This window comes from Protopterus annectens, chromosome 1.part0 (assembly GCF_019279795.1).
Source record: "Protopterus annectens isolate FY-2018-M chromosome 1.part0, PAN1.0, whole genome shotgun sequence".
Taxonomy (NCBI): Eukaryota; Metazoa; Chordata; order Ceratodontiformes; family Protopteridae; genus Protopterus; species Protopterus annectens.
Genome location: NC_056725.1, coordinates 178,036,680 through 178,061,366, shown reverse-complemented (window position 1 = coordinate 178,061,366; position 24,687 = coordinate 178,036,680). Strand labels below are relative to the sequence as shown.

Sequence of the window (24,687 nt, the reverse complement as noted above, 5' to 3'; positions counted from 1 at the left end):
CATTTCTGTGGTATTGTCTAAACTATGACCCAGGGGGACCATTACAGCACTGACAGCATTTATGACTGCAGACATCTCTTACGTGTGCGTGTTTTGGTCTGTCATTTTTTTTCAAAGACCCTGCATTTCTTTCTCCAATAGACATCACTCTCCAAACAAAGTCTGAGACATCCATAACTGCAGACTGTAATGGAGTTGAAAGGAAAATGAGAGACCTGGATTTAGATAAAATTGGTCTTTCCACCAAAGCAGTTCCCTTTTTACAAATCACAAAACTGAAATCTGGAGTGGCAGGCAATGCTGATGCTTACTCATGTGAACTACGGCTAAGGAAATCATGAAATTTGCTTGCCGAAGTCATGGACTGAGTGGAAAAACTCAATAATATATCTAAATACAGACTTACTTTTTTTTACATGGAAGAAAATCTCTCAGCACTGAGGCAGCTAGAAGACATCCCAAGAAAATTATCTGGTGAGGGGACATCAAACAAGACTGAATGTTTTCTAGGAACCCCAGTATATGAAGGAAATCTCACCCAAGTGAGAGATTCCTGACACTTTGAAAAAGACTCTGCAAAGGAGAAACAAGTTGGCTAAATAAGGAAAATTAGAAACACTTTTCAGTCTGCAATAGACTGTCACTGGGGACTAGACACTTTCTGAACACCCTTGGAACAGTGAATAAACATTTGAAATCTGAAGCTACCTGAATGTGATGAGCATATCTATAGTTACTAAGAACTTAAAGGTAGAAACTCAGAGATAACAGGTCATGAAAGGACATCATTTTGAACACTGGGGCTCTCACAGACTGATTTAGAAAGGAAAGATCAAAAACTGCTCCCCACTAGGGTTTCTTTCTTTGGTACCAGAAACATCCTTATATAAAAACTCTCCCTATCAGATGAAGAGAGACAGCTTTTATTGCCCCCCTAAAAATCAGTAGATGCTGAATGATAGGTGAGAAAAAAAGAAGTGGAATCTTCCACTGCCATCTGTATCACTCTCAAAACCAACTTGACTAATATTATCTGTTGCCAAACAGAGAGATGTAGAGCCAGATTTTTTTTTTTGGGGGGGGGGGGGGTTAAAGGCTTGCCCAAATGGTGAGGGATGGGAGTTACCATATGAAAACAGTCAGACTTGCTGGACTGGCCTTGTTTCCAGGTGGCTCCTCCTTTCTTTTTTGGAGCCGACCCCCCCCCCACCACCACCACCACCATTTTGTTTTGAACGTCTGCTTGCCAGAAGTTTGCTATATTTGTTTATTTTGCTTTCTTTTTTAATTAAAGTTTGCTGAAGCAACAGTAAGTTAACAAATATGGAGAAGGAAGGCTGAAAAATCAGAGTAACCCCCTGAATCAACCAGTTTACATCTCATCATACTTTTTCAGGAATTCAGCAGCAGATGGTTCACAGGATCATAGGAGGTTACCAGGCCACCAGGTTACCAGAATTTGGCTAGGGCCATTACAACCCTAGCCAAATTCTACCCTTATTTCCACAACCAGAATCTATCATCCCTGTCCAAAAGGGACACACATGGGACCCCAGGGGTGAATTTACAGTTACCCATCCAATCATCCAGACTGCATTTGAAGAGGGCCAATGAGGTGCTCTACTTGACAAAGCGGGGGTCTGTTCCAAAGGTGTAGCAGCCTCTGGGGCACAAATCTGTTCCTCCAGCAGGTTTTAATAGCACATACCAGGTTAAGGCCATTAGCGTGTGTAACCCATGTACCACTTGACTTATGGATATACAGCATTCCAATAAAGCAGGGTCACAGATTACCTTATATGCAAGGCAGAGACTGCCTTTGAGTAGTCTGTATGAAACAGAATAAAGTTGCCATGATTTCAGACGACCCTCATAGGACAAAACAGAATAAAGCTGCCATGATTTCAGATTACTCTCACAGGAAAGATGCTGAAGACCTTGAATCTTCCTTGTGAGGAACCTTTGTTGTCTCTCCAATTGCTGCAGGTGCTTGGAAAGGTACATACCAAAAGGGGCATTGTACTCAATGATTGGCCTGATGAGGGAAGAGTACAGGGAGGTTATAACTTCTTTTTTTTCTGGAGACAATGCCCTTACTTATGAGATGAGCAATACAGAATGCCCTTCTTACCACTGTGGAGACATGGTCATCAAAGGTAAAGTTGTTGTCAACTTGTGTGCCCAGGTCTCTCACCACTGAGTGCATACTAGGGTGTTGTTATTGATGTGGTAGTTAGCAGGATCATCATTCTTAACAAAAAGGATAATAAATTTCTTGCATTGAGTTTAAGGTCATGACTTTGGCACCAGTCATTTGCTTGTGTAAGACCCTCTTGTAGGATCCTGATATTGTTTGGAGATTCTATGACAGCTCCCAGTTTGCAGTCAAACTTTGTCAGCCACAGACCTTTAGTTTTAGCTTGCACTTCGGAGAAACAGATTCCAAACAGTAGAGGTCCCAGACTGATCTCTATGGAACACCACTGGATACAGGTCTGCTGTTGGAGGTGGATTCCCCTATTTTGACAATATGGGTTCTACCTGTGAGCCAATTAGCGACCCATCTAATGATATACAGGTTGATACCTAGTTGGGTGTGTTTGTCAATTATGCCCGAGTGGGGAGAGTGTCAACAGCCTTGGCTAAGTGCAGGTAGGCTGTATGCACAGACTGCCTCTCATCAAGGGCCTTGGTGACGGTCTCAAAGAAGTCCACTAGGTTTAACAGGCAATCTCTCTCTTTGACAAATCCAAATTGAGTAGGGTCAGGTGTTTGGAGGTTACCAATCTATTAACTGATAAGGTCCATGATGATGCTGTCCATGGCCTTGTAGATAAGGCTAGTCAGGCTAATAGATCTTAGTTCCTGGGGTCAGTGGAAGCACCACTTTTGTACAAGGATAACAGTGGCCTTTTTTCATTCAGTTGGGATGAAGCCATTGCTCGACTATGACTGAAAAAGAGTACCAAATGGCATTGCCAATTCTTGTTTGAGCCCATGTAGGACAAGCATGGGATGTTCCCATGGATGCTGTGTTTTTGCCCTTAGAGAGGGCATTCACGACCTGATTTTTAGAGATACGGGGTAGAGGACAGGTGGTAGGGATGTAGGTAAGTGAGGCAGGAAAAGGGGAGTGAAGTTTTCAAAGAAACTGTCAGCTAGGATCGGTACATGCAATATAATTAACTACCAGTTCGGCACAAATATGAGTCTTCCCTTTTAGATTATGGATGTAACTAAAAAACAATTTATGGCTGTACTTAGTTGAGAAAGCTAACTTGGATTTGTAGTTAGCTTTGGAGGACTTCACAAGGAGTCTTATTTGCTGGTTTAAGCTGAGGAGGGACTATTTACAAGTATGGGGCTAGCTCCTTCTTACTCTTAGACAGCAATTTCTTCCTCTTATTGTAAAACTAATTGCTCAAAAACAATTTCTCTATCTAAAGAAAAATTCAATGTTTAAACGAACATCCTCAGGTAAATTATGAGCAAGTAACCATGCAAATCTTCTCATAACAGTTTCAGTATCAGCTGCTCTGGAAGATGCATCAGGTGAATATTAAGCAGACTTCAAAAGAATGTTTGGTGACTTGAAAAATGGAAGCAATAACTAAAGAAATCAATGTAGGATCAGATCTGGTGTTGAGGAACTTTATAAAATTTACCTGTTTTCTTAGCGGCAGCAGGATGGTCGTCAGGTAAGTTACAGGCTGTAATAGAACCATTCCCCAGTGCTGACGTACAGGAAGAAAGTACAATTGTGTACACTTACCATAAACGTAGTGTATTCACTGTTGCAGTCATCACATTTGGGTTATCCTGCCAGGGGTAGCCCTCAGTCGGCCGGAATACCAGAGGCTTAGTATTTCTGCATCAGTTGCTGTCGCTCCAGGACTGACGTCAGGTTGTCAGTGGTATAAAATTACATCAGTTTTTCTTGCCCTGTCAGGAGCCCCCAATAGGGAGCTATGTTATGGTGGAAGAACACCACCAGTAGAAAGTAAATACCAAAAATTCCTTGCAAGGAGAAAGAGAGAGAGAGAGAGACAAGGGGGATGGAGGGAGGGAAACCAGGACTGCAACAGTGAATACACTCTAAGTGTACACAACTGTACTATGTTCTTAGTGTTTCACTGTTGTAGTCATCACATTTGGGTTGATTCCCAAAGCTGAAGAAAAGGGTGTTGGCAGTCAAAAAGACTGGGGGCTGGATAGGATGTCCTACAAGACTGTGTTGGCAAAGCCTGCCCTGGATTTGGAGAAGATAGGCACGTGGTAATGATTGGTGAAAGTATGAACAGATGCCCAGGTTGCAGCCTCCAGGATGTCCCTGGTGGTGACCCCTCTGAAAAAAGCTGCAGAGGTTGCTCTGGTAGAATGTGTCCTAAACGCTTTGGGGGTGGGTTCCCATGCTGTTTGTAGCAGAAATGGATGCAGTGTGCTATCCATTTGGAGACTGTTTGGAAATGGCCTTGCCCTCTGCTCCTACTGCGAAGCTGACTAGCAATTGATCAGTTTTTCTAAAAGATTTAGTCCTGTCCAGGTAGAATCTGTGCTGTCTGTGCACCTCTAGAGAGTGCAGAATCCTTTCTCCCTTGTTTTGTGGGTTAGGGAAAAAGGTGGCCAAATGAATGGATTGGTTGAGAGCCACACTGGACACCACTTTAGGCATGAAGGATGGGTTAGTCCCGAGGGAGACCTTGTCAGCATGGAAAATGATGACGGGCTCTACAGCCATGAGTGCTTAGCTCCAATACTCTTCTAGCTGAAGTGATGGCCAGAAGCAAGGCCGTCTTCCAAGAGAGGAATTTTAACTCTGCTGAAGCTGCAGGTTCAAAGAGGGGTAGGTGAGCTTTTCCAACACAAAGTTATGGTCCCAAGCTAAGGTAGGAGCTCTTCTGAGTGGCCTTAAGTTGTTAGCCCTCTTAGGAACAGTTTGATGAGAGGGTGTGAGAAGAGAGGTGGCTCTGTGTTGTAATAAGCAGAGGTGGCAGAGGCATGAATTTTAATAGAAGAGAAGGACAGAACCCTGTGTAGTAGGTCTGCTAGGTAATCCAGGATGAGAGGTAAGGAGGGCTGTGGCATTCCGGCTCCCTTAGCCTGGATACAGGTGCAAAACCTTTTCTACTTGTCAGCATAGGATTTTCTAGTGCTGGGGTGTCTGGCCTCACATATACCATCTAGGACTTGTTTGCTTAGGCTGGCAGCTTGAGGAGAGGTCAGGCTGCCAGGTTGATGGTCTGCAATTGGGGGTGCATGAATTCTCCATTTCTCTGGGTCAGGAGTGTTGGGATCTGAGGTAGGTGCCATGGTGGCAGGGGTGACAGGTTGTGCAACAATGGGTACCAGTGCTAGTGTGGCCAGTCTGGGCAATCAGGATTGCCTTCAGTTTTTCCTCCCTTATTTTGAGCAGTACCCTTGAAAATGAGTGGTAGAGGGGGAAATGCATAGACTGAGAGGTTTACCCATTGGAAGTATAGAGCATCCACTTTCCAGGCCTTGCTGTGAGGTTCCCTGGTACAGAATTTGCTAAGCTGATGATTGGGGTGGGAGGCAAAGAGGTCCACCTTCGAGGTGCCCCATTTCTGGGTTACAAGGGTGAAGATTCTGTGGTCTAGCAGGTTTCTGCTTATGTTGTCTGACAGAGAGTTTAGAGAGCCTGGCAGAAACTGTGCTAGCAGGTGTAACTGCATGGCTGAAGCAGTGTGCCAAACGGTCATGGTGAGCCTGCAGACAGGATAAGAGTGAGTCCTTCCCTGCTTGTTGATATGCCACATCACTGTGGTGTCTGTTTTGATCAGTAGAGGTCCCGGGGAGAGTAGGGGTCTGAAAGCTGTCAGGGCGCGCTGAACAGCTAGCATCTCTTTTTGGTTGATGTGCAGATGTATTTGATTTGGGCTCCAGTGGCCCTGAATGCACCTGCCGTCCAGGTGTGCACCCCAGGCATAGTCTGATGCGTCTATGGTGAGGGTCTGGGTGGCGTGGGATTGTGAGAAGGGAATCCCTTGTTGTGGCTGCATGCTCCTGCCCACTAAAGAAGATCTTTCCTTAGACAAGGTATCATTGGTATGACAGTTTCCAGGTCTTGAGAGTGTAGACACCAAAGGCTTTTTAGGTACCACTGTAGTTTTCTCATATGCAGTCTGGCATATGGAATGAGTAGAATGCAGGAAGCCATGAACCCTAGAGATTGCAGGATTTTCCTTATAGAAAACTGGGTTCTGGAGGCTAGTTGAGAGAAGTAGCCTGTAAGGTATGCTTGTTTTTCTGGAGTAAGGAATTCCATCTGGGATGCTGTGTCCAGGCTTGCTCCCAGGAACACAATTTTGTGTGTGGGGACTAGTTTTGATTTCTTTTCGTTGATAGTATACCCCAGGGAGGTCAGTAGGTCCTTTACAAAGGTCAACTGCTGTAACAGCTTTTCCTGACTGTCTGCCTGAATCAGGCAATCGTCTAAGTAGGGGTAAATTTGAATATTTCTTTGTCTGCAAAAAGCAATGCCTGGAGCCAGGCATTTTGTGAAAACTCTGGGAGCAGTGGATAAGCCAAAGGGAAGCACAGTGAACTGAAAGTGCATAGATCCTGCCCTGAAACATATTTTCTGCAAGATTCCCTGACTGGGATATGTAGGTAGGTCTCTTTTAGGTCTAGGGTAGCTAACCAAGCATCCCTGGAATGCACAGGAAGAAGCTGCTGGAGGGTGAGAATTTTGGTATCATCAGAAAGGTGATTAGAATGGATAGATCAAGGATTTGGCCCCAGGTGCCCTCTTTCCTGGGTACCAGGAAGAGTCTGGAATAGAAACATTGGCCTATCTGTTCTGCAGGAACATGCTGCATCGCCCTCAAGGAGAGCAGGGAAAGGACTTGCTTTGTGGTCTCTGCTCACTGGTTTGCAGAGCGTGGAAATAAAATTAGTATCCCTGGGACACTATATTGAGGACCCATTGGTCGTTGGCAATAGAGGCCCAGTTGCTTGCATGGAATGAGAGTTTTCCTCCTAGGGGCACAAGCAGGTGGGCAGAGGTAAGAGGTGGAGGTCTAAAGTCATTGTGAGTTCTTAGCATAAGGGGGTGGCTTTGGACTCTCCTGTTTTTGAAGAGAAGGAACTCCATTGCTTAGATCTCTGCATTCCCTGGGGCTGCTGTCTGGGGGGGAGGGGGGTCCACTTCTCCTGGGTCTGGGCTGAGCTAGCCTGGAGGGGGCAAGAAAGAACCAGTGCCTGGAGGGGCAATGCCTACTGAATCTTGGAGGCTGGACCTGTAAGAAGTCTTTAAATATCTGCACAGATTTTGCTTTTTCTCCCATCTTTAAGACCTCTTCTGCCTTGGTGCCAAATTGTCTTTGTTCAATGATGCGCCCAATAATTTGGATTTGAAACGGTCTGGCAAGGTATGTTCCTTAAGCCAAGCATGCCTTCTAAGGACAGAACCAGTGACTGCTGCCCTGCAAGATGCTTCTAGGGCATCAAAGCCACATTGCAAGGTTTGCTTAGTAACTTGACTTGCAGAATGCATAAGCTCTTGTAATACTTTATTTTCTGCACAAGCAGGAAAGGAAGATATTTTTTGTTTGAGGAGTTCCTTGGTATGCTGCTGATATTTCAGCATGTGAACTGACAATTTAATACTCTAATAGCAAGAGTAGCAGAGATGTATACTTTTTACCCCATCTGTCTAAAGCTCGGGAATCCCTGTCTGAGGGGGTGGGATTCTTAGCTGAGGTTGCTTTAATTCCTTTAGGTCCTTGAGAGATGACCTCTAGGTCAGCAGTAGGATTTTTGAAAAGGAATTTGAGAGAGTCAGGGACTCTGTAGTACCCGTCAGGTTTCCTGGGAGCAGGAGGAAGGGTGTCAGGAGTCAAACTGGATTCCATAAAAACATCATCCACAACACCCAGGACAGGAGGAATGGTCAAAGGTCTGTGCTGTGGTAAATAAGAATTCCCCGAGTCTCTTTTTTGACTGAGGATAGTCTTGACATTCCCATTAGAAATGCTCCCTTAAAGTATGAAGGGTTTCCCCAAATGAAAAATCCTCGGGTAGAGGCGCAGAAGGAATGGATTCCTCTGCATCAGAATCCTCGTAAGCAAAGAGGGTTTTGCATGTCTTCATATTCAGAAGCATGAGTCATCGGACTCCGGTTCAGATAAAACTACTGGGGACAAGTCTCTTTGGAAGGGGGAGCCTGGCTTCCCTTTATAAGCATAATAAGGTCTTCCACCATTTTAAGCATTTGAGATCGAGGCAAGGATGCAAGTGCCTGAGCTTGAGTCGTCATTTTTTTGGGTGTAGTTCGTACACTGGGCCTTACAAACTCAGTAGTTTTAGAAAGAACTGAAGACGTGAAAGAAGTAGGTCTGTGTCGAGTATCGGTAGTGTGAAGTACTTCCTCAGAAGCCGGTGCCTGCTCAGCAGCTCCGGACCCATCCAAGGTAGAGACATCCACAGGATCCTTAGTCGAAGAAGAGTCTTGCGGCATACCGGACTCAGAGGTAGTGGCCTGTGAATCCACAGAAGCCAGCATCAGGGGCTGCGAAAGCACCTGAAGACCGGAGAACTGACGACTAGCTTAGCGGAAGCGTCATCGGCAGTTTTGGACCTGGGCAGTCTCTGTCTTTATCCTTATGTTGTTTCAGAAGATGGGTAGTCGGATGGCTTACCGAAGTCATATTGGAATTTGAGGACAGAGCGAAAATATCTAGCTACAATAAGGGCCCAAAGACGTACAGTTCTGGCATTGAACAAAGCACAAAAGCGACAGCGAGGGAAGTCATGGTCTGGGCCTGAACAGGTGACACAGAAAGAATGGAAGTCCCAGTGTGGTATTTGCTTTCCACAGGCGAGACAATTGTTAACTTTTTCTGACATCAGTTAGAGCAAGAAACAAGGATCCCCAATGGGGTACTTAGCTTTAGAAGACTATTCGGAAACGAAAACTCAGATAGTGGCAGACTGGCACTCATGCAAACTGCTTCTGCTTCGGGCACCTCAGCAAGAAGGACTGATGTAATGACGTTGGCTGCCTGATTTTATACCCCTGACGTCAGTCCTGGAGTGACAGCAACCAATGCAGGAATACTAAGCCTCTGGTATTTGGGCCGACTGAGGGCTACCCCTGGCAGGATAACCCAAATGTGATGACTGCAACAGTGAAACACGAAGAACATCAGGAGTGGGTTTGCGAAATTGCAGTTGAAATGAATCACAATATATTTCAAGGCTACTGGACTATCATTATATGACCAAAAAAAGGTTTTGTTCTAGATATGGTTTCAGAAAAAGATACATTTTTCTGAGGTACCAGAAGAAACACACGTCAAAATGTGAATCAGTCATCTGTAGACAGAACCGAGGTTATTCCCTTAAAATCATTCCTTGTTAATTATATTGGGAATCTTCAGAAAATTAACAATTTCATTTTTATCTTACCAGTAAGACCAGAACAAGAGGGATCAAGAACCTCAAGGAAGCTTTATGTAAGCCCTGAGCTTCCTTTAGTCTAACTTCACTAAGACAAGAGGAAGATAAATGTTTAAACATTCTGCATCTTTTTAACAAGAATTTTCACAGAAGCAAATGGACTTTTGTTGGATATCACTCCAGGCGGTAAGCATCCTAGTTCAGCTATGCAAAAAAGCATTCCTTGCTTCTTCCTCTGAAATAAAGAATGGTGCTCCCATGCCTGCCAAGGGCAATCCAACAGCAGATGAGGATGTTTCTAACCCTCAGTCCATTTGGGGCTGAAGGGACTACACATCAGAGGGAACCATGCTAGATGAATGGCCTAAGGAATCAGAAAATGGCCACAGCAGTCTCACCAATCTGTGGCTAAGGAAAGTTTGCAGCCTGTAAGGGCAAAGGCTGTCTGGACGGTTTCCTTTTTTGTGGCTGTAGGAAGAAGAAGAAACAAGAAACAGGTAAGTTGTTCCATAATGAAGTGAAAATTTAAATATGTAGACCATGTAAGTCTGACAGCAACAGTCAGTAAAAAAGGTAAGTAATAAGAGGGTAGAGTTTTCTACCAAGAAGCGCAATGAAAAACATATACAGTTACTTACATCAGCCCCTAAAAGTAATTTAAAAAAAGTGTTCAGCAGAAAAACAAAGAAACTGCAGTAAGTTATGTGATAAGTCAATAAACCACTCCCTTGCTTGATAAAAAGTATATATAGAAAGCTTGTGAGGAAAATGTTATTGTTATTTTTTGTTTTACTTGGATCGCTTGTCTGTATACTTAATAAAGGATTTTTGACTGGAAACAGACTGCCTAACCTGCTTGGATTACTTTTGAATACGTAATTCTGCACAATATTTCAAATTATATATTTTTATTATTTTTTTTGTTAGGACAAGTTTAAGTTTGCTACTTCTACTACCATTATCTGATTTGATTAATATACAGTGATTAACTAGATATATATGGATTGAAAATCTTCCACACAGAGAATTTTTTTACACTGTTATGTGATGGTCTTAATACAAATAAATTCCTAGTTTAAATTATTTCAGTTAAGTTTTTGTCAAATTAAAAATATGTGGAGGTTAGTTTCTCTTCAGGGAAAAAAATGCCACATAATGGAGAAACACTAGCAAACCATAAAAGCTTAGACAAACTTGGCACACAAACAAATATCATCCTGACATTTTCTTTTGGATTCCTGACTTTTGTTTGGATGAGATTTTTGTTTGTTCTCTCCCTTATTCAGGGCCAAAAATTTGCAACTTACCTCTGTCCTTATGACATCTATGTCCCATACGGACAGAGACCACTTACAAATGCCTGGATACAGGACATCATTATTCTTTCGGGAACACTTGGCTAGGCTTAGGAAAGGCTCCCGAGGTTGTTAGCCTAACAACCTATGAATCATCTTAAAGCAAGAAACCTTGTTTGGGGAGAACTTGGGTACATGAAACATCCTAGATACCCCATGCATCAATCTGCCTCCATCATCCCACTCTTTTAAAATCTGTATAACAGAGGGCCAAAACACCAATTCAGAACTTAACGGTGCATTCAAAATTTCATCTTTTAAATCAGACAAGTTCTGATTGCAGTCTTAATGCAGAGAAGCAACAGCATTTCTTGAGACTGTATCTGCACACTCAAGCACCTCTCTCAAACCATGTTTTGAAATCTGAGTCCACTCAGAAAATTTCATTCATACAAGACTTTTGATTCTGCATTTAAGGCTACAGCAAAAGAATCCAAACTGTACACACACTGCAAAATTAATTTCTACATGTGGCCTTAATTTAACATTCTAAAGGCAGGATTACTGAAAGAGACCTCCCTTTGCTCTGAAGCTAACTTTTTCACCTTTTTATCATGGGGCATTGGATTAGATAAAGCCAAGGGCTTTTTACTTGAGCAGGCAGCTGGGGAGACTCCAGCTGGGTCAGCAATCAAGTGAGGAGCGAGACTTGTCATACCGGAGACCACCCTACATTTTCTCTGAGCCTTTTTTAAAGACTGCTGGAATAGGTACTGGTATCCGGCAGGCAGCTTTATAAACCTCTTTCAAGGCTGGTAAGGGGGAGGATAGACATAGAACTGGGCATCTCATCCTCTACAAGGTCATATACCCTGCTTAGCTCTGAGATAGTTCCACAGTGCTCCAAAAAACAGCACTAAATCTAGCAATCATCTGTGGAAAAGTGAACATTTGTTTGAACTTAAGTTCAAGTTCACCTTCCAAAGAACAGAGTGACTGGATTCTGTCAACGGATCATAGAAAGTTGCTAGGCTAATGGCCCTTGGGCCCTTAGAAGCCTAGCCAAGTTCTACCCTTATTTCCACAATCAGCACCTATTGTCCCTGTACAAGAGGATCTGTCAACTAGGAAATCACTATTGTTCTTATCAGACTCCTTATCCCCTGAAATCGAAAGGTCTCTAGCCAAACTAGCACTACAGCCATGTATGCGAACACAGCCAACAGAATTGGCTGTCTACATTAAAACTCTTAGCCAAGGAAACCACATCAGCCAACAGCAATAATCTGATTATTAGCCGTTATGATCAAGCTTTTTTTTTCTCGTGAACTGCACTAGATGAAATATCTGGGGACAGACTGTTATGTCTATCAAGGGGGTCTCTTATCCTGGACTACCTCCTGCACCTAAAGGGTTTTGGTCTTCCATACCTGCACCAGGTACTGTAACTGCCCCAGATGATGTCTCTAAACCCCCATTCCATAGTGGCCAACAAATCTACACTACAGGGAGACAAGGCAAAACATAAATAGTCTTCAGGCAGAGCAGAGGCCCTGACAGAATCACTAACTGTAGGCTATGGCATATTTTTATTTTGTTTTTTTCTTTTAGGTGCAACCAGATTTGATTTGGGAGGGGTACAAGAGTTAGGCTCCATCAAGTCAAGGGAAAGACCACCACCAGAATAAGAAACTGGCAGTACTGGATAATGTATCACAATGAAACTTCCTTGTAATAATTATGTCCCCACACAACTAAATTCTGCCAGACTCTGCTATTATCACAGAAAAATAGTCTGAAATGTGTTCAGAATTCTTTTACAACTGACAGAAGTTAAAGAATTTCCGGTACACAAAGTCCAAACACCAAAGCAACCAATGTGCCAAACCAGTGTTAAAAATTAGCTTCACACACTTCAACCATGTTAAATTGCCATAAAATAGCATTTAATAGCAGCTTAAGCCACACTTTCTCAGAGTACATTCAAATAACTTCAATCCTGCTAAAATCGCGATCTGATGTTTAAAACACAGAGAAGAGTCATACATATGGTAAATGTATAAATGCTAAAACCTGCAACATTTTTCTGTCACAAACATGAAGTTAAAGCAAAGTAATAGTAAAGACGGACACAATTTAATATGTGGCTCTGACTGCACGAGACAGCCCCCTAGAGTCCAACACCCATGCATTGCACTTATGAGACAAATACAGAAAGTTTCCTCAGAAACAGGAAAAAAAACTGTGCTACAAGCAGAAATTCTGACAGGGATTATTGTAAATACTGACAGAAATAAAGTATTATTAAATATTTTTACACAAAAATAGAAAGAAAATAAAAAAATATAATAAAAAGAAGAGGAAAGAGGTCTCCAAATACAGTAAGATGAAAAAAAAAAATCACTGGCTCCTGTGAAGAGTCAAATTCTTTTTTCTGAGGATGGCAAAAAGACTGAAAATTCACTTCCTGTGACAGCTGAAGGCTTCCCTCTCAGGACATGCTCAGCCAGTCAGCTGTCACAAGAAGAGAGGAGCATCAAAATGTCACTGAGGCAGGGAGAATGATGAATATGTGTTTTATATTTAACAGTAAAAAGAAGTTATGTACTCACCATAATGTTCCATCTATGTTGTCCATTTTCATTCTTCAACTGTTTGGTTCAGATCCAATCATTGGATCTGATTCAGCCACTTTTTGCAGCTCATGAACACTGAAAGCTCTCAAACTCCTATCTTACCTATAATGCATTAGTCCCCTACCATACCTCAGATCTTGTTTGCTGACTTTTAGTGAATATAGAAAACGAATACCAGCATCTGGAGCTCAAATAAAGGAACACTGGTTTGTCTAGAATCTTCTGATTCTTCCAGAAGTCAAACTGGTAGGGGTTTGGAGGGAGAGAAGTTCAGGAAGAATGAAAATGGACAACACAGATGGAACGCTATAGTGAGTACATAACTTCTTTATCTGATGTTGTCATTTTCATTTATTCATCAACTGTTGGGACAGCGTCCCCAGCTACTTTACTCCTGGGAGGACTCCAAGAACCCTCTATTTGTAATTAATTGTTTATTGTTGTTACTGTAAAAAAATGCTAATGCTATTATTTTTCTCTGAGCTAAAATCTGTATCTCTGTTTTTTAATGTGAATTAATGTTTTGACTTGGAGCTTTTCTCCCCGGGCCTCTGCTGAAAATGGAGATATATCCAGTTGGACCAGCCCGGTCAACAAATATAAAATAAAAAATAAGGAAGGATATTCCTGAGCACTGCTGAGCCAAAAGCTGCTCCTCCCTTACAGACCAGATCCAATTTGTAATGGGGCAATAAAGATACAAGGGTTGGCCCAAGCTGCAGCTGCACAAATATCATCCAAGGAAGATCTGGATAAAAACACTGAAGAGGTTGCCATAAGCCTGATAGAATGAGCTTTTAGAAGTTTTGGCAAAGTCAAGCCTACCATTTGGTAAAGAAATGAAATACAATCAGTTAACCATTTGGCTAAAGTCACTTTTGTAACTGGTTTACCCAATTTTGAATCTGAAAACGAGACAAATAATTGATCTGATTTCCTGAAATTTTGTGTAGGTAACTGAACAACCAACAAATGCAGCATATATTCTCCTTTGAAAAATCTGAAAAAGAGACTGGAAGACTGATAGTTTAATACTGGATTCTGACACCACCTTAAGGAGGCGGCAAATTAATGGAAGCAGGGGTCGGAATCGAGCCGTCAAGGGCAGAGACTCTGAGGGGAAGAGATTACGCCAACCATCTCAGAGATCACTCCAACACCTTGGATCTAGTGCAGACGCTACTGCTCCAAGAGTCATCCGGCTCCAACATGCTCAATGCCAGTCCACTCAGACAGTACCAGAGTAAAAGATGCAAGGAACTTTGGATATGTTATGGTCGGATCTGGGATTCTTGGTTCCAAATGCTCCAAAACCAAAGGCTGGATCGAAGAAGGGGACAAAAGGTGGGCAGTACTTCTGAAGGCCTCCGGATCCAATGGGGTAGGAGCCGGGATAACCCTCATTTAAATTTGCTTTAACAGAAATTACCTCATCATCCTATCCACATCTGCTTCACTCAATCTTGTGAAGGATCGAGAAGAGGAAGTGATGGATGAGGTCCTGCAGTGGTGATGTCTCTCCAGGAAAGGAAAGGAGATGGGAGATAAGAAGATACCGGATCCAGAGTGTGAGGAGACTGGATTCAAGAACAGCAATCTTGAATTTCTTTAGATTTGAGGGGGTCAGATCAAACTTCTTAGATTTTTTTATCTGAAGAAATCAGATTGGAGGATTTGGTCTTTGGATCCAATAAAATCAGATCTGATTATTTAGATATTTTAGAAGGAAGCTCTGAGCTCAGAGGAGAAGAGCCTGATGGCTCCAATGATTGTTTTTTAGCCTTCTTTTTAATTCATTGATCTTGAAGGTTTAAGTTATCTAACTCGGTTTTAATTTGTTATTTGGGATATTTTGCAGTCACCCTAATGATAACGGACATCATCTGGGTATAACAACCCTGTGTTTCTTATGCTTAGTCAAACACTCTGCTTATGCTATGCTGACAAGGACATAAGGCCGAAATATGCATATCTATAGCTAGTGGGGTTTGGCTTTATTGGCCTGAAATTGTCCATTAAAACAACTTCAAATGTAAAAGTCATGGGCAATCAGAATCACCATATAGCTGAAACCTCTGATGTTCACAAGGTTCACTTGCATATATCCCATGTGCCTCTGTTACAGGAGGTATTGGCGGTCACTCATTGGAAGTTCTAGCTTGGCAGGAGTTTTCATTTAGCTTTTTCTGATTGTTTTAGCAATGGTATTTATGGAAAAATACACAAAAAAATCAACAGGGCAAGAGAAGATTAAGTTAAGAGGATAAGAAGGTTACAATAAATAAAAATAAGAATACAGGAAGTTATAAAACCGAAACACTAGGAAAAACCAGAGAGCTAACAGCGACCAACATCTGAACACGAAAGCGGCAAACGAGATCTGAGGTATGGCAGGGGACTAGTGTATTATGTGTAACAGATGAACTTGCTTTCACTGTCCTAAGAGCTGAAAAAAGTGGCAGAGTCAGAAGGGTCAGATCTGAACCCAACAGTTAATGAATGAATGAAAATGACAACATCAGACCATTAGTTTGAGATGATCCATCCTAGACGTGCTCCAGAACAGAGGCTGCAGGCTCAAGTCAGCTTGGCAAAGAAAATGGTCCCACACAAGCTCTAGCTACTCTCTTCCTCACATAATGCCCTGTACTAGTTACATACTTGGGAGGCATGGGAAGTACATCTCCAGAACTCAGTACTGGCTTAATTGATACCAAATACACCACTAAATCTTTCCACCAAGCCTCACCTCAACTGCAGAAAATAAAAGGTTGTTCAGTTTATTGAAAGAGGCTGGACTCTGATCATCTAGATAAATCAGTATGACAAGTGCATAACTTTTGTACCTACGATGATGCAATTCCTTCGCCTTCAGCCTCTATCTAGTACAGAGACCCAAGCATACTCCTGGCTAGTTAAGAGAGAATCCTATGCAATATGGTGACCTCAGTAGATCATTCCCTGGAACCCACATGCAAGTTAGTGTCTTGTGAAGGTATAAAAGAAAGCCAAAGCTGTACCTGTGCAAATATCTGCCAATTATCAAAGCATTTGCAAAGAAGGCCTTAATGGTAGCCAAAGCTCTAGCAGAAATGAACTTTTTGAGGTACAGTAGCTGACTGCATCAGCCTTGGCCAAGTAAATTTAGAAACTTTTTGTCTCAAACCTTTTTGAGTAAATGAAACGGAGATTATCTGGTCTGAACTGATTACTTAGTTCAATGTAGGTAGCCTGTCATTTGTTTGTATAGGTTTAAATCATGAAAAAGATCTTCCTCTTATGGAATATCTTTAAGAAGTGATGGGAAGATTAAGGGAATGAATTAAATTAATCTCAGTGGCCACCTTTTGCATAAAGGATGCACTAACATGAGGAGTTTCCCTCTCCTTATAGAAAGTCACAATAGGCAGGGAAAATTAATGAATAAAGTCTGAAACTCAGATATTCCTCTAGAGTGACTACTTTATAAACAAGATTACGATGTTTGTTTGAAATGAAGTAGAGTTAATTTCTGCAGCACAAATATTAGGCTTTGTAGAGGCAGTCTGCACTACAATGACAGTCCAGTAATGAAAATTCCTCAAGGAAAGCTTCATATACCTTAAGTCAAAGAGTTGTAATGGAAAGTACAATTATGTAAGCTTTAATAGATCGCTACTGCAATGGCCTAAGCTATACTGGTCATACTCCCTGTGACCAGCCAGCTTCATAAAGCCTTGGGTGCCTTCCGCACGCTCCAACTGTCAGGAATTCATGCAGAGCTCTGTAAGGTGACAGACGAAGCACAAAGTTTCAGACATTTTTTTTTCCCACCCAGAAGGAAGCAAGAGCCCTGAAAAACCATGCTATGAAAGAACAAAACAGTAACCCTATACAAATAATTAGTACTAAAATCCACATTCTTTAAAACAACAAGTAGGATCATAGGAGGTTACTAGGCTGAACAGCCCTACAACCTTTTTAAACCTAGCCATTCATGCCCCAATTTTCTCCAGTTATCAATGCCATGGGTTAGAATTGCTTTGGTACATCCCTGTGCCTTAGGGCATCTACAAACTTCCCCTGTCCATAACGGCCACAGGTGACAAGCCAAGGGTAAATTTTCAGAAGTGTAGGAAGGGTGGCTAAAGCAACAATGACCTACTAGACAGCGCAGTGGTGCAGCATTAGCATTGTTGCCTCACAGCAAAAGGTTCTCTGGTTTGATTCTAGCCTGGAGTGTCTTCTGTGTGGAGTTTGCATGTCCTCCCTGCATTCATGTGGGTTTTCTCGGGGTGCTCAGATTTCCTCCCATGTTACAAAGACATGCATCCGGAGAGTTTCTCCCCAGGGCTCCGTTGAAAATTGGCTTTCTTCCAAGTCGGACTTTTCCGGTAAACAAATGTTAAATAAATAAAATAAAGGCTAGAAAATCTACTGCTATGCTAAGTTTACTTGCACAGTTGTAGCTATGCTCATACAGAGATCACTGTTGCAACAGCAAGTACTTCATGTCTAGATTACCACAGTGTAGATACGAAAATAAAAAAGGAAAACGCCAATAAAGAAAGACTTCGGGAGCCCCTGAAAAATGGTCCTAGCAAAGTCTGTTCTAGACATAGATAAGGAATTCAGTTTATCGTGTTTTGTAGAAATATGTACACAGAAAATTGTTGAGGCCTGTAGAACACATTGAGCCATACCTCCCAACTGTCCAGATTTTCTCTTCATATTTTTGGTCTGTTCCTCACAAAATCTGTAGTTTTCTGGCAAATTTCTAACGAATGAATTCACATAATAATGACATACATTTGATTATCGGACTTAATTGGCATGCCCTGAAGGATGAGAACACAAATCCTGTTATTCCAGCAACTTTCTAAGTTTATAAGAATATTTCAAATCTATCCCCATGCTGACAAAGACCATCCTTGATTATTAGAGGATTTTCCTTTCTTTTTACAGCCTCTTTTCCAGTGTAAACTCCTATTTGCTGCTTCTTTGCTATTTAAATTGCTTAATGGAGAAGGAGAAAATTACTATTTGTTCTGAAAAATGAGGGTTGAAAAATATGAGATACTCCTTGAATGAGTTTTCTCCTTTCATCACATCTACAGCATCTCAGCTGCAATTGAGCCAAACACTACCCATTTATCCAAATAAGAATTTATGATCTCAGGTTTATCACGACTGAGAATGAAACCAAGCAAACCTCCTCAAAGCCAATCCAGAAGCTGCGGCTCTGTAGGAAGAATTAGTAGCATCCCTTTAAGATATGCCAAGTCAGATGGGAATAAGCTGTCACAGAAGCATTTAATGAATTCTTTACCTCAAAAGGAAGGGAGGATCAGCCATTAACTTCTGCATGTTCTCAAGAAACAATACAAATTTTAGCTGTCAGAATTTTAAATTATCAAGCTCATGTTAAAGTATGTTTTCTTCCCAATGTATCCATTACTTTACCATCCTTGTCAGGGGATGTTGTTAGCAGTTGCAACCAGTTTAGCAGAAGCAGATTTGGACAGAAAAAAATAGCTGCATATACTTTACGATTAACAGGTACCTGTGTATCTAGAGTACCTTGTATAACTTGGCAGACTTCTTGGGAGCAGAAGGCTGACCATCAAGTAAGGAAGCAGCAGTGAAAAACAATAAGGCAAGCAAGACAAGAAAGACACCCATAGCTTTTGGCATCTCTAACTGTAATAAATTATAATGCACATCTTTGTGCCACAGAAACCACAAACTGGTCCCACTGAAAAAACTCATTCATCTGAGGCAAAGTGTCAGAAACACATTTATTTAACAGGGACACCTGATGAAATACTTTCCTCAGAATCAGAGAGCCCTACTGAAAAGGAGTTTTGAAGTACAACCATCCCACTGCAATCTCTGCTCTTCAGACTGAAATTCCATGTCAGAAAGAGTGGGAACTCATTTCTTTTTCTTACCAGAATAATCAGAGGGCAGGGAAAAGCATTAATAAGTCCCATGGCAAATCCCAGTAAGCCTGCCCTACCCATATAGAAACATAGGAACAGGAGACCATGTTTTTCCTCACTAAGCACACACACCCTGACAACACAATGGTCCAACCTTCCATCTGCCCTTCCCCAACAAAGGTTGACTCTTCACCTCCTCCTTCTGACAATGACAAAAAGTAGTTGTTCCTTCCAGCCAGGGGCAACCCTACAGTTACAGAGGATATGGCTATCCCCTAGTCTTTCATAGCTGAGAAAGCTACACCAAGAGGACTTGAGAAGAAAGAGGAGAGGTCTGAGGAACAACAGTCACCAACCACTATCAGCTGAGGCAGAATAAGATCTAGACGAACACCTGAAGACTCCTTCAAAACTTTCCTTTTGCTTACAAGTGAAGGTACTACCATGGAGGCTGGAGGTTACTTCATAAGTAAGCAGAGGAAGAGACGTCAAAAGCAGTTACTGGAGCCTGGATGAGCCGGTAACTTGCATGGTAGAGAACTAGTTTCCTAGCAAAGCACAATCACTTTCACAGACAGGCAAAGTTTTCTTCATAAAACAAGTTAGTAGAAGGTCTTTCCCAACAGAATTAGCCCTGCTCTTGAAAATTGCTAGCAGACAGTTTCACAGTACTCTCTGAAGGAGCGCCTCTTTGGCAGTATAAAAAATGTCTGAAGCTTTTTATGATCCAACTACCTTTTTATGGATCTCTGCTCTAGTTCCAGACAGTTGAGGCATGTGGAAGACAGCCTTAGCTGTTGCAGAGGGGGTAGGACCCATATGGCTTAGGATACTGCAACAGTGATCTATGTTTAAATATTAAAAATTACTCCCAAAAAGTGTACTGCACATTTACAACTCCTGTCAATGCCAGCTATCAGCTACTGTTTGCATCACTTTTCTGAAGAAAAGACAGAAAGCAGGGAAAAGAAATGGTTATTTCTGCATGACTCCTTTTGTCAATGGTTATTACCTTCTTCCCCTAATCTACCTTATTTGAGTATGTGTAACTGTAATACATACTGAAGCCCACGTGACGTGGCAAAACCTTAATGTGATGCATTAGATTAACTTCATGCCACCCTTCTCTGTTAAAAAGCTTCAATCAATGGTATGGCCTCAACCCCCTTGAAAAAGACACTAGCTTCTAAGCCAGTTCCAAATGCATGCTGATACTATTACTACTGAAGGACCATAATGTACCTATAAGCATGCATAGAAATACAGGACTAATCTGAAATACATTAGAGAACACATTTAAGAAGATGACTGCTGCATGTCAAGAATGCCGCACAACAGTATGTGATTGCTAGCAATGGGGTTATTGACAAAACTACATCACAAGCAGCATTAAGTAAGGGATATATGGGTCACAGTTGCAAATGAAAAAAGTGATAAACAGAACTGAAAATCCTATCTGCTACTATTCTTACCTCTACAAAGTTGTGAATGGCTTCCAGGTATGCCAGATTATTGTCATTAACATCAACGCAGATACAGAAGTACAGTCCAGCGTAGCGTCGGTAGATTATTTTAAAATTCCGAAACTATAGGGGGAAAACAAGCATTAACTAGTATCACGTATAAACAGAAATTTTTAATAATGTAACCTCTCAAAGTATTTCTAAACATAAACAGAACACGAAGGATGTCCTTATATTCACTGCTGCAGTATTTTTAACAGCCGAGAATCCCTGTCGTGGAAGCTCGAACGTCTGGCCATATCAAAGACTACATGCGGCTTTTAAAAGGTGCAAATGTCACCCAAATGCTCCTTGCATAGCATAGGGAATAAAGATGACGTTCAGGCTGACCATAATCAGAACTTCTTTGCCACCAGTCTGAACATATCTTTTTACCATCAGTCTGTTCACCTGCGTCTGTTTTCTGCCAGCTGAATGCATTTGTTCTCCACCGACTACCTATGCCTGTTTGCTGCCTTCTATTGCAGTTGCAGATAAGTGACTCACTGGGAATTTTGTTTTTTCTTACTTTTTTTTGTGCTTCTTGGGTTTAATGTCATCCAGGAAGGACAAGTGCTAGTGTGGGAGGCAGATTCCCCATAAATACTGCCATGACAAGTGTTTGTCTAGGAGCTTCTCATGACCATACGTTTTGTTCCATTTGTCAGGCATTTGTTCCAAAATCCCTTTGCAGTAGACTTTCTTCCCTTTCCTTGTACTTTGAGAACCAGTGTATTAAGGTTCTCTCTAAAGATACAGTGGAAGGAACCTCCCGTCATGAGGGTCAGCTGTCCAGGAAGAAGCTGAAAAAGGTATGACTGGAATCTTCCACTGTCGAGCCTCTGCCAGTTGTTTCAACCAAAGTCATTACAAACATGTAGGCTCACCCGGCTGTGTTGTCAGATTTCTCTGCCGCGACCGTGTCAGAGGCCGGTGAGGGACCAGGTGGCAGCACGTCTGAAGAGGCTTTTGCAGGCGTCTGTCTCGGACATTCAGGGGGAGCCACTGTTGAGTTTTTCTAAGGGGCCTAGGGGAGTTCCTCAATTTTTAGTTGAGGGAAGAAGTTCCTACTATGGTTCTCGACTGCTGTCCTGGGTCTAAGTATTTTCAGTTTTTGGGAGGGGACACTTCCTTAAAAAAAGAAACCAAGAATTAAATGTTTCTTCTGCTCCTAGGGATCCACAAAGTGAGTGGAGGCCTTCACTCGCTGGCCTATTTACTGCTTTAATGTCCTTAAAGCCTTCTCGAGGAGTTTCAGTTCCTGCTCCTCCTTGTTCCTTTACTCCCCTTAAAATGCCTAGAGGACATGATTCTTCTGAGGATCATTCAGATAATGAATCCCCAACTTATTCTACTCAAATTCCTTCTCCTTTACACTATGGGTCACAGGTGGAGGAATCTTATTCCAGGTGTTCCTTTTGTGGTAATTTCCCCTTGGAGTCACACACTCTAGGATGACAGATTTTTTTTTTTTTTTTTTTTAAAGTGGGATTGTGCTCAGGTCCTTGATATCCATAGGAGGCACTAGGAGTAGTTACAGCTGGAGTCTCCTAAACCTGCAGGTATAACTCCTGTTTTGGCTGCTTTGCCCAATGTTTTTTTCCCAATGCCTCTCATGCTCCTGATTCTCTGCCCCAGCTCCCAAGAAGCCTAACAAGTTTTGTAGGGTGCCTGAGGATTTTTCTTTCCTATATAAATGTCCTGCTGCTGACCCCTCTGTTGTGTCTGTAGCCTCTGACAAGTTGTCTCAATTGCTTCCTTCACCCAAGTTATTGCCTTCTGACAAGGACAGCAGAACTATGGAAAAGGTTGGGTAAGAAGGTTTACACTTCTGCTACCCTAACTTTTACGGCTATTAATGATCAGACCCATACATCTAGGTATGTATTGGCTCTTCTTTCTCAGGCCCAAACTTCTGATTTTCCAGACTTTGAGGGTACAACTTTTGTTTTTTTCCTTGCTAGGGACTTCCTCTCAAGTCATTTGTCATTCTAGTAAATGTAGTTCTGATGCAGCAGATGCCTCTTCAAGGGCTGCTGTTTTTGGTTCATTGAGGAGGTGGTATTCTTGGCTTAGGTTTCAACCTCTGCCTGATATTAAAGCCAAGTTGATGGATGCTCTTCTGGATTCTAAACTTTTGTTTGGGGAAGCTGCTGCTGGTTTAAAGTCCCTTCAGGATAAGGGTAAGGCCTTACCGGAGCTCAAACATATATTTGTTTTTCCTGTGCCTAAATTTCAGAGAAACTACCCCGCTAAGTCTGCCTTTGTTCGTAGGCAATCCTGCCCTTCTACTAAAGGTAGGAAGAATGGCAAAAGAGCTCCTCCTGAGAAACTATCTCGCTAAGCCTGCCTTTGTTCGTAGGCAATCCTGCCCTTCTACTAAAGGTCGCAAGAATGGCAAAAGGGCTCCCCCTGCCAAGGCTTAGTTTTCAAGTACTCCAAAGCTTACCTTTCCAGACAAATCAGGTGCTGTATGACTATCCAACTCTTCCAAGCCACAATCCTCTCTTCCTGTTTGGCTTCAGATCATTCGGGATTCTTGGGTTCCGTCAATTATTCGCTGGGGTACTTCATGGTGTGGAAATCCTGTCCTCCTTTTATGGGCATTCCTCAGCCTCTTTGGGAACAACTTCCCTTTTCTCCAGAGGTTCTTCAAAATCTCTTGACTCAGGGTACTATTCAGTAGGTGCCTGTGTCCCAAAGAGGGAAAGGGTTCTACTCCAGACTGTTTCTAGTGCCAGAAAAGAGGGCATTTGGAGACCTATTCTAGACCGCTCTCATCTAAACACTTTTCTATAAGTGCCTTCCTTTTGGAGGTTATCCCTTCAGATTATGTTTCCTTTGTTGCTCCCACAAGCCTGTAGTCTCTGGATTTCAAGGATGCTTACCTCCACATTCTGATCTCCATCCTCTTTTCAGGAAGTTTCTACGTTTCTCTGTTGCTTCTTGGCATTTTCAGTTCTCTGCTTTGCCCTTTGGCCTTTCTATTGCCCCATGGGTGTTCACCAAATGCCTTGTGCCTGTGATTGCTTTTTCCAGGCTTGAATGGATCCAAACATTTCCTTATTTAGACTACCTTTTGATTCATGTATCCTCTCCAGAGACCCTTTCGCAAAATCTTCACTTTGCTGTTTCCCTGGGGTTCACAATAAATTTCAAATGGTCTTACGACTCCTTCTCAAGATCATGATTTTCTAGGTTACAGGATTCAGATGGTGCCACTACTTCCATCCCTGCCCACTCCAAAGGCCTTAATTCATTTCTTTGTTTCAAACCCTTCATCCTCTGGCTTCCATTACTGCCAGGGAGTTTCTGAAGTCAGTATGGCTCCAACAAGCACATCCTCTAGACCGTGCAGTTCCTCTTCCTCGTCTCGGACAGGAACTTCACGGATGGATTCAGCAGTGGTCTCTGAAATCCAGGGATCCCTTTTCATCCCCACTCTTCCCTCTCAGGAATTGGTTCGCAAATGCTTCGGACATGGGATGCGGGGCAACATTTAGCTCCCTAAAAGTACAGGGGGTGTAGTCACCTCATCAGCAGAAGGAGCACATCAATATCAAAGAGGTGAGAGCTCTTCTGCTGGTTCTTCAGGCCTTTCATCCTCTTTTCTCTCCAGGACCTCAAGGTGTTCACAGACATTACCACAGCGATGTGGTATATCAACAAGCAGGGAGGAATGAGATCTTACCTTTGCAAGTTGGCACTTCTGATATGGGATGTTGTTGTCAAGTATCAAGTGACTCTTCAAGCAGTTTACATCTCTTCCAGTCAGAACATTATGGCAGACACTCTGAACAGGTCCTTAACCCAATCCCATGAATGGATGCTTTACAGGGATGTGTTTCTGGACATTATCCCACCAGTGGGGTACTCCTCAAGTGGATCTTTTTGCCTCCCCTCTGAACAGACA

At 42.3% G+C, this 24,687-nt stretch overlaps 1 protein-coding gene across 1 annotated transcript in view; it reads right to left on the bottom strand.

Annotated features, from left to right (window-relative positions):
* Window positions 1-24,687, bottom strand: part of AP2S1 (adaptor related protein complex 2 subunit sigma 1) — a 194,570-nt gene that overhangs the window by 39,900 nt on the left and 129,983 nt on the right. The window contains exon 3 of the mRNA XM_044055527.1: window positions 20,745-20,858. Coding sequence (XP_043911462.1) covers window positions 20,745-20,858 — 114 coding nt within the window. The remainder of the gene's footprint in view (window positions 1-20,744; window positions 20,859-24,687) is intronic.